Source organism: Odocoileus virginianus, chromosome 9 (assembly GCF_023699985.2).
Source record: "Odocoileus virginianus isolate 20LAN1187 ecotype Illinois chromosome 9, Ovbor_1.2, whole genome shotgun sequence".
NCBI lineage: Eukaryota > Metazoa > Chordata > Mammalia > Artiodactyla > Cervidae > Odocoileus > Odocoileus virginianus.
Window position 1 is genome coordinate 70313119 of NC_069682.1, and position 12970 is coordinate 70326088.

Sequence of the window (12970 nt, forward strand, 5' to 3'; positions counted from 1 at the left end):
TCACTGATCACTGTGACCAGGTTCCTGCAGGGCACTTGTTAGGGTAACCAGTTTGCCCTGCTACCATGCATGAGGGCTTGTGTTTATCTTTTCTGGCTCCCAGATTTATTTTTATTTTGGGGGGGTTTGATTAACTACATTTGTGACAATCAGAAAACTGATCAACCTGGTTTTACTGAGATCTGACTATTGACAGTTTCTTAGTTAGCCCTTATAAAACCCAAGTCAATCAGTTATTTCAGTTAACATTTACAAGAACCTTTGTGGGACAAATTCTCCACTTTCAAGATCTCTAAAGTGGATCCATTATACCCCTGCCCCCTTAAAGCAATTAAAGTGAAAATGGCAGTCACTCAGTAGAGTCTGACTCTTTGTGACCCCAGGGACCATACAGCCCATGGGATTCTCCAGGCCAGAACACTGGAGTGGGTGGCCTATTTCCCTTCTCCAGGGGATCTTCCCACCCAGGGATTGAACCCAGGTCCCCTGCATTGCAGGCAGATACTTTATCAGCTGAGCCACAGGGAAGCCCAAGGATACTGGGGTGGGTCGTCTATCCCTTCTCCAGCAGATCTTCCTGACCTAGGAATCGAACCGGGCTCTCCTGCATTGCAGGCGGATTCTTTACCAACTGAGCTATCACCAAAAGGTTTTAGATGGCATCATCAACTCAATGGACATAAATCTGAGCCAACTCCAGGAGACAGTGACAGATAGGGAAGCCTGGTGTGCTGCAGTCCACGGGGTTGCAAAGAGTCGGACATGACTTAGTGACTGAACAACAATAGGTTTTAGCAATTTAAAGTTGGAGCTGCCTTTCTGGGGTCTAATTCCAAGGACACATGTACACAGCAGACCCAGACGGTGACACCAGTGCCAGGTAATTCCTCTCGAGGCCCGGACCGGCCCTTTTGTATTGCTGTCTTTATGTAAACAGTTGGCTTTGGGCTCCTAACCACCTTCCACAAGGAGCCTCCCTACCATTCAGATCCCAAGTAACGTCTCTGCAAAAAAGCTGACAGGAATTCCTACAGGTTTAAGGGCTTAAATCTCAAACTTTGATTCTGCATTTGGAGAAATGGGAGTGGACTGTAAGGGCGAGCAGGAAAACAAATTACCATATCAAAGTTATTTGTTCAAGGCATAGTTCTCTTCTAAGCCCTGACTCCTACGGCCAGTGGTCAAAACACAACAGAGTAACTGCAGAGGTAAAAATAAAAGTGTCAGTCGCTCAGTCATGTTCGACTCTTTGGAACCCCATGGGCTGTAGCCTGCCAGGCTCCTCTGCCCATGGAATTTTCCAGGCATGAATACTGGAGTGGGTTGTCATTTCCTTCTGAGGAGAGGAAGTCAAAAGATAAGGGAATTAGAGCATTACATGAATTCATAAGCAAAGTGTACAAATCACTTGTAAATTTACATTGTTTTCATGGAACTAGGGGAATAAAACTGATAATCCATTTTAAAAAGGTAATAAATAAATAAAAGCAGGCATTGTTGATGGGGGTGTGTTCAAGTCAGAACTTAGAATTCTCATACTCCTCTCACCTTCTATAAGAAGCAAAATCTTCCCCCAGAGCAAACTTCGAAGGTTTTCTCTTGTGTCTTATTGGCCAGAAAAAGGTCACACACCCACCACTATTCCAGGGACCAACTTTAGCTTCCCCGGAGCCACCTGCACCTAGTAAATACCTGGATAAACCAAGGCTCTGTCCAAAAGGATTAAGGGGGTGGCTTTTAGGAGGCAACAGACAATGTCTGGCACAATTTCTGCCATACAGGCTGATGACTCTGGGCAAGGTGTTTAGCATCCACGAGCCTCAGCTTCCTCCCTGTAAAAGGGGCAGAGCAAATTTATTGTTTCTGACCTCACCCCCCAGCATCCATTTCCTGATCTTCCCATGAAACCTTGATTTCTCATAGGGCAGTGGTCTCAGAACAGCAGCCTCAGCATTTGACAGAAATGCACATTCTCAGCCCGCCTCAGACATTTTGATTCTGGCAGATTAGGCCTGGGGTCAGTCAATGCGCACCTATGAGCCCTGGGCTCATAAAGTGGCGCAAATGATGCTGTATTATGATTGCCTGTTTGTCCGTCTCTAAAAACAGTAGCAATAAAACTTACATAGTAATAACAAAAATACAGTTCATTGCTGTTGAACAATGCCAAGCACTGTGGTAGCACTCTATTTCACTGATGCTTATGGGAGGGCGTTGACGTGTGACCCAGGCCCCCTCAAGAAAGAAGATGCAGTCAGCAGGCAGCAGTCAACTGTCTCCCTTCAGGGATCAAGTGGCCTTGATCGCAAGCAGAGTGGCCTCACCCAAGCCCAGACCTCTCAGGGTGGCCCGCCCACATCTGGGTGATGCGGGGCTATGAAGGCCGCCCGGGGACATCTGTGCAGGGCCACTGCAGCTACAGAGCACCCCCCAGGGCTGGCTGGGGCTGCTGTCGGCCTGCATCTCAGCCGCACTTCTCTGCCCGCCCTCCCTCCACTCCCCTTCCGTGGAGGCTGACACCTTAGTAAACATCCTACACGCTAACCTGCATCGCTTCCTGGGGATGCTGACCAGGAGAGTGCCCACAGCAGGGCACCACTGTTGGTCCATTTTACAGACGGGGACATGGAGGCTCACAGAAGGGCAATGAGATGGTCCCAAGCCCCACGGCTGGTGAGCAAGGACACATGTGGTGGAAGCCATCACACTTCTGAAGCGGGAAGTGGCATCCTCCGGCTTTACAAGGGTGTCTCTGACTGCTGAGTGAGGAAGAACACAGGAGGCCAGGGCAGAACGGGGTGTGTGTGTGTGTCGGGGGTGGGGGGGGGGCAGTGGGGAAACCACTGACTGCAGCAGTGCTGGGAGAGGTGAAGGGGGTCCTCCAAGGTGGTAGGGGGACTCCCTAGTCATCGTAGCTTCTTCAGGATCTGGCCAGACACAGCCAACACGTTTGGTAAATGCCTAGTGAGTGAGAACAGATGACAAAATCAAGGAAGGAGAGAACCAGACACCCCCACCTCTGATCCGTCTTGCTCTCTAGGATCCTGAGCGACCAGTGATCAGCATGGCACTCACATCTGGACACTCAGCTAAGGTGTTGTGTGAATAAATGAACAAATTCAATGGAGAGAAGAAAAGAGGGAAGCAGAAGAAGATAAGGGGGTGTGGGAGGAGGACAGGGGGAGGGGAAGGGAGAAGGAAGTGGAAGAGAGGCTGGAAGGGCAGGAAGTTTAACGTCTTTGCACCCAGAATGACAGAAACTTGTGACCTCTAGTGGCAAAGGAGAGCCACGTCACTGGGTTCAGGCCAAGGGGAATTCAGTCCTCTGGAATTGCAGGACCCTGAACTCAGGACACAAGAGAGTCCTAGTTCCCAAAAAGAGGGTTGGGGCAGGCCCTTACAAGGACATGGGCACTCAGTCAGGGTCTCCATCGGTTGATGACAGTGGAGTTATGAGTTAAGGATGAGTGCAAGGCCAGAGCAGCGCTTGCCTAGGGCCCCCAAGACTCAGTAACTGAGACAAATATTTGAACGTGATATTTTAAACAATCAACCCGGCAAACTGTGGGCCACAAACCAGGTGCCTGTCAGTGTAAAGGAGATCGTATGGGAAGCGGCATCAGGATCCAGGCTGATCCTGAGTTACGGGATACTCAGTTACAGGATCCTGAGTTACAGCTGATCCTGAGTTATAGCAGACTCTTCAGTTACAGCTGATCCTGAGTTACAGGATCCTCAGTTACAGCTGATCCTGAGTTACAGGATCCTCAGTTACAGCTGATCCTCAGTTACAGGATCCTGAGTTACAGCAGACTCCTGAGTTACAGGATCCTGAGTTACAGCAGACTCCTGAGTTACAACAGACTCCTGAGTTACAGCTGATCCTGATTACAGGATCCTCAGTTACAGCTGATCCTGAGTTACAGGATCCTCAGTTACAGCTGATCCTGTTACAGGATCCTCAGTTACAGCTGATCCTCAGTCACAGCAGACTACAGCCCACGGGCCTCACCAGCACCCCCACTTCCCCGAGGGCAGCTCAGATGGCTCAGGAGCTCGCCTGCACGGGGCACTTGCCAGGCGAGGTTTGGGTAACTCCATCCTGTGGCCCCCGGACCGGCCAGTTCTCCAGATGTGGCCTGTGTCCTTTTTGCTGGACACCTCTGTCACAGCACCTTGCCCCAGCTCTGCCACTCATTCGCTGCGTGACCTGGAGCAAGGCTGACTTTCTCTGTGCCTCAGCTGCCTTCCCTTGAAGACGGGGCGATGTACACAAAGAACTTAACTGCTCAAAACAGTTAACTGATGTTGCAAATGGGAGTTTGAATCCGAGGTCGGTTGCTTACTGTGATCCGAGCACAGCATACTCCACGTTGCTCAGTGTTTCCTTATCTGTAAAATGGAGGTTTGAACACCTGTCTGGGGGGCGGGGGGATCCCAGCGGGAATTCACACATGGCTGCTGGTGCTGTTGGCTGACTGATGCAAAGCACAGGCTGTCCCCACGTGGACTTCGAGGGAGCTGGGATCGCAGAGGGATCCTTAGCCTAGCCTCTGTGAGACACTGAACTAGGAGGGGAATCCACTGATCCCCCAGGAAGGCTTGTTCACCCTTGTTTCCCAGCCCGGGCTGAGGAAGAAGGTGGAATGCTCCTCCTGGGAACAGGTAGACATCTCTCCAGTCTCTGGTTATCTCCTTCTCCCCGACGGCAGAGGCCAGTTTTTGCCTCCCTGTTGCTGCTGACACCTCCCCCAGCTGCTGGCCAGCATGTCACGTGGCTGATCATCCACCCGTCGACCATCATCACAGGCTCCACCTTCTCGCTGCTCTCTTGCCCTCACTCTGACTCCATAGGGTCTTTCCTCTACTGATGCCACCCTTTCACAACACAAATCAGATGCTCCCTGTTTAAAACCTCCTGAGTTGCGTTAATAAAAACCCAGTCTTGTTACCAGGCCTGGAATGACCCAGCGCTTACCCACTTCTCTGATTTCACCTCCCGCTTCTCCTTGCTTGGCTGCCAACCAGTCCCACTGGCCTTGCTGTCCCTTGAGGAAGTTCCTCCTTCACCAACTTGGTACATCATGCTCCATTCACCATCTCTTGGTTCTCGGGCATGTCTTAGCTCCAAGGTCACTTCATCAGAGGCTTCTCTGACCACTCCTGCCACTCCCACCGCGTGCACTCCTCGCGGTCACTTGGGATCTCAGCATCATTTACAGCCCTCATCACTGTCTGAAACTGTCTTAGGTACTTAGTTTGTTTCCCGAGTGGTTCACGTCCCCTCTGTCTCCGTTGCCTGGCACACAGCGAATACTAGGTATCTGCTGACGTAACGCCTGCACACATGGGTCAACCATTCCCTCCACAAGGCAGAGGAAACTGGGGAATGAGCCTGCAGTCTCGTTGAGAATATTCATTGAAAAAATTATGGCCAGCCTCTGTGGCCTTGGTATTCTTTGAAAAACAGTGTGATATAATGCCAATACATAATAAAGTAATTTAAACACGTGTCATAGCCAGCATCTCATTTCTTAAAGGATAAGTGGAGTTAAGCAGCATTTTTCATTTTGTTTACCATACTCTCAAAAAGAACTGTATTTTACACCAAAACTTAGTATGTACTGTTGTCTATATACACATTTGAAACAAGTTTCATAAAACAATATTTACAATACTACATATAATGCACTTTAATATTTTCTAATCTTTGATTCCATTTCTTTTTTAATATGCTGGTTGCATCCCATTGTATTGGTTTCAAGACTATGTCATGAACACAACAACAAAAAAGGCTGGGTTAGAGAGCTGATAAAGATACACTGCCACCAATTGAGGCTCTGTCCTAGTCTCTCCAGGACTGAAAAGTGGTTCAGTGTGGTTCACTGGTTCAGTATGCGGTTCAGCATGCGGTTCAGCATTTTGTAACGTCACGCCCTTCAATCTGAGGTGTACGCCTTACAACTGCAGAGAAAGCCTGAGATTTATTCTGAATGCCCAGTCCTGCCAGACATATACAGAGTGAGTGAGAACAGTGAACTGCAGGTGGTAATGCCGAACAAGCACGATCGCAGCACTGAAAATTACCCGACCATCTTTATTTAGGTAGAATCTTATACTCATAGCCTTCCTTCAAACGTACTGTGAACAGTTTCCTGCTTGTGGTTGTCACAAAGAGAATTCTTCTAGCCTACCATGGATCTCTTTCTCCCTCTGAGGCGCACCTCATCTAATTTTTTTAACACTGGTTTGGCCTTTCTGGAGGAGGTGGAGTAGCTCTTCAGAAAGGCTTCGAACACAGTCTCAGTGTTGGGATGGGTACTGAGGAAGGCCTTCTCTAGCACGTACAGGTCAACTCCCTTGTCTTCCGGAAGTGCTGAAATGAAGCTCAGCCCAAAGTCTATGAGCACAATGTTCAGCTGCTCCAGGGGGGGTTTTAGGAGCATGTTGGATGTGGTGAGGTCACCATGAATGAGGTCTTCATCGTGCATTCGAGCCAAAACCTGCCCAATTGTCCTGGCTAAGCCCAGGAGACTTTGGGGAGATTTTTCAGTCTCCAGAGTGGATTCAATATAATCTCGAACAGTCACTGAGCCTTCGATTTCTTCCATAAATAAGCAGTTGGAAGCATAGTCCACAAAAAAGACAACTGGGGCACATATTCCTGTAACCAAGATATAAGGGGGTCATTGAATTAGATACTTTTTTTTTTTCTTAATAGTAAGCTTAATTTTCTAGCTCAAATTTTCCAGTGTGTATCTGCATATTTGGGGGAAAAAATTTAGGAATACTGCAGAATGGCACAGCTTTCCTTCTCTGGAAGTTTCTCCTGCCAGACTATGCTTAGACCACCCCAGCTAAGGTCAGCACAGCCAAAACTCCCTCCTCCCTTCCACCCACTGTGATTGAACTTCATTTGTCATATTGCGGCTTCCCTGGCAGTTCAGCTGGTAAAGAATCCACCTCCAATGCAGGAGAACCCAGTTCAATTCCTGGGTCCCGAAGATCCACTGGAGAAGGGATAGGCTACCCACTCAAGTGTATTCTTGGGTTTCCCTGGGGGCTCAGCTGGTAAAGAATCCGCCAGCAACATGGGAGACCTGGGTTCAATCCCTGGGTTGGGAAGATCACTTAGAGAAGAAACAAGGCTACCCACTCCAGTATTCTGGCCTGGAAAATTCCATGGACTGTGTAGTCCATGGGTCGCAAAGAGTCGGATACAACTGAGTGACTTTCACTTTCACTGTCATACTTCTTCCCTAAAATACAAATCCAAATAGAGCCAGAAGGGTAAGCACCAACAGTCATATGTTCAAACATATGAAAGCAGTTTCCCGACAAGGACACAAGCAGGAGGCCAAGCAGCATGCTGGCTCAGAGATGCATCTTTACCGAGAGGAAGGACAGGTGCAAATCCCAGCTCCCTTCCTTATTAACTGTGTATCTTTAAAGACACATGCGTTTCTCTAAGCCTCCATTTCTGCCTCTATAACATGAGAACAGTATACCAATAATCCAATGACTTCACTGAATCTGAAGATTCAATGACTCTTTACTGAATGTCAATCACACTCAAGACACTTTGAGATACTAGAGACAAACGTGTAGAGATACAGCAGGAAACAAAGCAACTGAGGTCCTGCTTAATAGAACTTAACTCCTGGAAAGGGTGAAAATAGGAAATAAGAACGCATACATAACTATGCAAATCCAAGAAAGGGCAGAGACAGTGTTCTTGTTGGCAACTGAATTTCTTCCAGATCTCCCAACACCTAACAATGTCTTGGTGTACAGTAGATGCTTAAAAAATTACCAATGAAAGAAACAAAGATAGAAAGTGTAAAAGTGAAAAGTCAGTGTTGCTGAGTCAGAGGGATAGGGGGTGAAAGCCTTACTAACTGTGTAAACTTGAGCAAGTTACTTCTCCCCTCTGAACCTTGTTTCTCAACAGAGGCAAAGGTTTATGGTCATGGTGCAAAATAGTGTTTAGTCAAAGCTATGGTTTTTTCAGTAGTCATGTATGGATGTGAGAGTTGGACTATAAAGCAAGCTAAGTGCCAAAGAATTGATGCTTTTGAACTGTGGTGTTGGAGAAGACTCTTGAGAGTCCCTTGGATTGCAAGGAGATCCAACCAGTCCATCCTAAAGAAAATCAGTCCTGAATATTCATTGGAAGAACTGATGCTGAAGCTGAAACTCCAACACTTGGCCAGCTGATGTGAAGAATTGACTCATTTAAAAGACACTGCTACTGGGAAAGACTGAAGGCAGGAGGAGAAGGGGACGACAGAGAAAGAGATGGTTGGATGGCATCACCGACTGGATGGACATGAGTTTGGGCAAGCTCGGGGAGTTGGTGATGGACAGGGAAGCCTGGTGTGCTACAGTCCATGGGGTCGCAAAGAGTCAGACACGACTGAGCGACTGAACTGAGCCAGACTGTGTGAACCCAGAGACCCTGGCTCCTGGACAAGTACTTGTAAATACTTCTGCTTCTTAAAAGTAACTAATATAAAAATAACAGTGGTCGAAAGTTGAGACTGTACAGATGGGGAAACTGAGGCTCAGGGCAGTGAAAAGACATGCTCAACGTTGAGTAAGGGTGGAAGAGTCGGGAACTGAACCAGGCGCCAAGAGCTCCGGGGGCTCAACGCTACAACGTCAAGTGGCTTCTTAAGAGTTAATGAAAGGAAAAGAAGGATGCAAGGATGACATTTCTTAATGGAAAGCCTTGAAGAAGGTACAAATGGACAAACTGAGTAAAATCTCGCCCCCCCCCCCCCCCAACCCTGCAGCGCAGGGGAGCCCCTCATCTGCGTCGCCAGGGCCCCGTAGCCTCGGGGCTTTCCCGCGTCCCCAAGCTGGGCCGTCTTACCTGCGCGGCGACAGCGGAGCAACGCCCGGGCCTCCTGCACAGTCCGCCGCCGGCTCAGCCGCGCTTCCAGCGTCGGGTGCCGGTAGCCCTTGGGGAAGCGGTGCTTCACCACGGCCGCGCGGCCCTGGAATCGGCCGCGGAATACGCGCGCCTCGGCGCCCTGCTTCACCAGCTCCAAGCCGCTCAGGAAGCGACTGCTTCGCTCCCGGGCTGCGGCCAGCGCTTCGGCCGCGGGCGCCAGCTCCTCGTTCGGCTCAGCGGCAGTAGCGCCCGGCGCCGCCATGTTTGCGTTTCAGCGTCGCCGCGCGAAGCCCCTCGGCAGCCTTCGGAAACTGTCGGGGCTGCTTCGGCTCACTCCGGAAATGCTCGGGCCTCTTCGGTCTCTCTAAGGCCGACCCTTTTGCCTTGTGGAAGTGGTTCCCCCTCCCAACCTTTCAGCTCTTTTCTAAGGCTCCTGGCCCCGCCACTCGGCTCTTCGGCTATTTCCGTAAACCCTCGGCAGCTCCCGGTGAGTAGCTCTTTCCACTCCTCGGCTCTTTCCGGAAGCCCTTCGTGACTCTTGAGGTTGGCTTCGATGGCGGCGCCACCTCTCAGCTCTTCGGCTATTTCCGGAAAGCTTCGGCGTCTCTCTGAAAAACCTCTTTTGGAATCTGCTCTCAGTAATCTATCTGGATCCTGGGAAGTTGTACTTCACAGTCCCTGCATTCATTCATACACAGGGAAGGTAACCTTTTCAAACATCAGACCCTTTCTTTTGGCCTAATGTGGTTTCCAGTACCTTTCATCAGTTCAGCCTACTTGAAGCTCCTATAGAACCAATTCTATTTGGTTTGGAAAACCCAGTTTCCCAAGTTTGTAGTTTCATTATCATAATTCTTAGTGTCCATATGGTCATCTCCATGGTTACCAAATCTGTCTGAATTGCTCTGTATGGTTATTAGCATAACTGAGGCCATCTTTGGTCTGTACAGTTCCTTCTGCTCACCCTATCGATGGCTGTTCTGTGTAGTAAATCTCTGTCATCAGTGATTTTTAGGTCCAGGTGGCCTCTAAACTTTGTTAGCCTCCAAACGATAAAGACCTTTGCCGATGTACTCTTGGTTCCTGCAAAAACTAGTTACCCATTCATGAATCTTGACTGAGGAATGCACTTCCTGTTTCCAAGGATGTACCCCTAAACTGTAGGTTAACTATAAAATTGTCCCAGTGGCCTCTCGAAGGTTCAGAGTGCAGCTGCAAATGCTTCTGGATTGCCGTCCACTTGATTCTACCCTGTAAGTTACCTTATAATAAACTTATCTGTTGATTACATGGAGCTGCCTGCCTTGTTTTCCATTCTCAAGATACCTTTTCAGTTTGGTGGGCACTTTTTGTTTCCTCCAATTTCCAACACCCTCCTTTGGAAAAATCCATTGTGCAAACATATTTAAAAGTCCCAGGCTTGCTATAGTCAGACTGGTTCTGACTTCTACCATAGGAAATCTAGTTTAAAATCTTTCAGTGGCTCCCTGTTGTGCTTCAGATAAAGACCCATGAGGTCTTGCATGGGGCCCTGTGTCCCTCTCGCAGATTCATCTCCCACCAAACTCCCCTTTGCTCTGGGATCTTCAAACACATTTGCCTTCTCTCAGTCTCATTCTTGCCAGGCTCCCTCTTGCTATGGGGCCTTTGCACCTGCTATTGCCCACATCAGAAGTGCTCTTCCTTCTCTTGGTTGCCTAAACTCATCTAGGCATCTTTCCATTTCCAGCTCAAATGTTATTTCCTCAGGAAGCCCTCTCTGACTTCTCATAGGAGGGAAAACCCAACTTAATAATTCCTGGAGTCCCTGTGAATCTCTCTTTTGTGTTGCCTTTTTGTTTGCTTATATGACTATTTGATTAGTGGCAGGATTTAGTTCCCCACAGATTGTTAATCTGAGGGCCTTAGTTCCTCCCTGGTATTGCCTGGAGGGCACCCTCAATTCTTGCCACACTGGCCTCTCCACTGGGCAACTCATAACACAGCAGGTAGCTTCATCAGAGAGAGTAAGTGATCAGAAGTGGTTTAGCAAGATGGAAATCACCATCTTTTATAACCTGATCTCTAAAATGACAAACATTTTAGAGTACACTTTTGCTGTATTCTCTTTGTTAGAAATAGTTACTAGGTCCTGCCTCGCCTCAAGGGAAACCATTTTAAAAAAAATAATGTTTATCGTTTAAAATTTTATTTATTTATTTATTTTAATTTTTTTGTGGCTGAGCTGGGTCTTTGTTGCTTCATGTGGGCCTTCCCTAGTTGCAGTGTTGCGGTGAGTGGCAGCTACTCTCTAGTTGTGGTGTGTGGGCTTCTCATTGCAGTGGCTTCCCTTGTGGTGGTTTCTCTTGTGTTGGAGAACGGGCTTTGGAGCACATGGGCTCAGTAGTTGTGGCTCGTGGGCTTGCAGTTTGCCCCATGGCTTGTGGAATCTTCCCAGACCAGGGATTGAGCCCAGATTCCCTGCATTGGTACGTGGGCTCAAGCCACTGGACCACCAGGAAAGTCCAAGGGAAGTCATTTTTGAAGACGCCTACCAAAATGCCCAATTAGAAATTTTTCTTTCTCATTTGGGGCAACCAGTGAAGAGAGATTCTCTATTCTCTAGGAGAGATAGAACCGGAAAGCAGACCTGCAATTATCCTGACATAATGCAAGCCATGAAGATCAAAGACTTCCTGCCCTTTTAAATCATATAACTTCTACAAGTTATCTCAGGAATGGAACAGCCTAGGCTTTTCTGTATGTCTCCTGGTGACAGTTCCAGATACGCACATGAAGGAGGAACTGTCACGTGGCAAAAGCCAAGAGGCCTCCTTGGGCTCTTCTCCATGCCAAGAGCTAGATGGATAAGAGCACGGTTTTCCCCATAAGCTGAACTTCAAGGTCAGCTATATACTGTGTGTCCTTAAGCACTATTGATTTTATGTATTGCTTATAATGCAAGTTACTTCACGTCCCTTTGCCTCACTTTCCTCATTCATAAAATGCTTCTCTCCCAGTCCATCTGCCCTTATCGAGTCTGTCTGCTGACTTTTCTCCAGCCCCACTGCTATCACTTTGCTGCTGCTGCTGAGTCGCTTCAGTCGTGTCCGACTCTGCGCAACCCCATAGATGGGAGCCCACCAGGCTCCCCCATCCCTGAGATTCTCCAGGCAAGAACACTAGAGTGGGTTGCCATTTCCTTCTCCAGTGCATGAAAGTGAAAAGTGAAAGTGAAGTTGCTCAGTCATGTCCGACTCAGCGACCCCAAGGACTGCAGCCTACTAGGCTCCTCCGTCCATGGGATTTTCCAGGAGAGTAGTGGAGTGGGGTGCCAATCACTTTAGTCCACATCAATGTCAACTTTTCAACCTGCAACAGCCTCTAAAGGGTCCCCTGTTTCCATGCCTGCCCCCTATAACCTGCTAGAACTGCCCAATTATTTCTGTGTCAGTTGGAATAAAATCCCATCCTGACCCCGGCCTCCCAAGGACTTAGATTATCTGGGTTGGCCAACATCTACCCTGGACTCGGCTTCCCAAGTGGCGCTGGTGGGAAGCAGCCCAAGCAGCCCGCCTGCCAATGAAAGAGGCATAAGAGCCTCAACTTCGATCCCTGGGTGGAGAAGATCCCCTGGAGGAGGGCATCGCAACCCACGCCAGTATTCTTGCCAGTATTCTCCCCATGGACAGAGGAGCCTGGTGGGCTACAGTCCAGAGGGTGAAGAAGAGTCGGACACAGACTGAAGCGACTTAGCACGCATGCGTGCATGCACCTTGGACCCTATCTCCCCCTCTGCTCCAGACACTCTGGCTGCACAAGCTTCTCCCTGCAGGGCCTTTGCCTTTGGTCTCCCTTCTGTCTGGAACCCGAGGTCTCAGCTCAAAAAAATCCCCTCCCCACCCCCAGCTAAAGCAGCCACTTGTGGCTGGCTAACCCAGCACCCTAGCTTAATTCTCTGCCTGGCCTTCATCACTAGATGGTATTTCTCTGGTTCTTTTGGCTATTTATCTTTCTGCTTCCCACACCAGAAAGTAAACTCCACAAGAACAGAACGAACTGTCTTTCTGGTTCTCCCAGCCCATACTCTAGACG

General features: G+C 48.8%; 2 protein-coding genes across 2 annotated transcripts in view; both read right to left on the reverse strand.

Annotated features, from left to right (window-relative positions):
• SLC13A3 (solute carrier family 13 member 3) overlaps positions 1-8964 on the reverse strand; it is a 101405-nt gene extending 92441 nt beyond the window's left edge. Inside the window, exon 1 of the mRNA XM_020887200.2 lies at positions 8876-8964. The gene's annotated coding sequence lies outside the window, so the exon portion shown is untranslated. The remainder of the gene's footprint in view (positions 1-8875) is intronic.
• On the reverse strand, positions 6078-9347 carry TP53RK (TP53 regulating kinase). Its single transcript, XM_020887204.2, has 2 exons — positions 8876-9347; positions 6078-6664 (listed from the first exon to the last, which is right to left on the reverse strand). Exons 1-2 carry the CDS (start codon positions 9156-9158, stop codon positions 6186-6188), a joined length of 762 nt encoding a protein of 253 aa, XP_020742863.1. The 5' UTR covers positions 9159-9347; the 3' UTR covers positions 6078-6185.
• Between the last annotated feature and the right edge of the window lie 3623 nt (positions 9348-12970).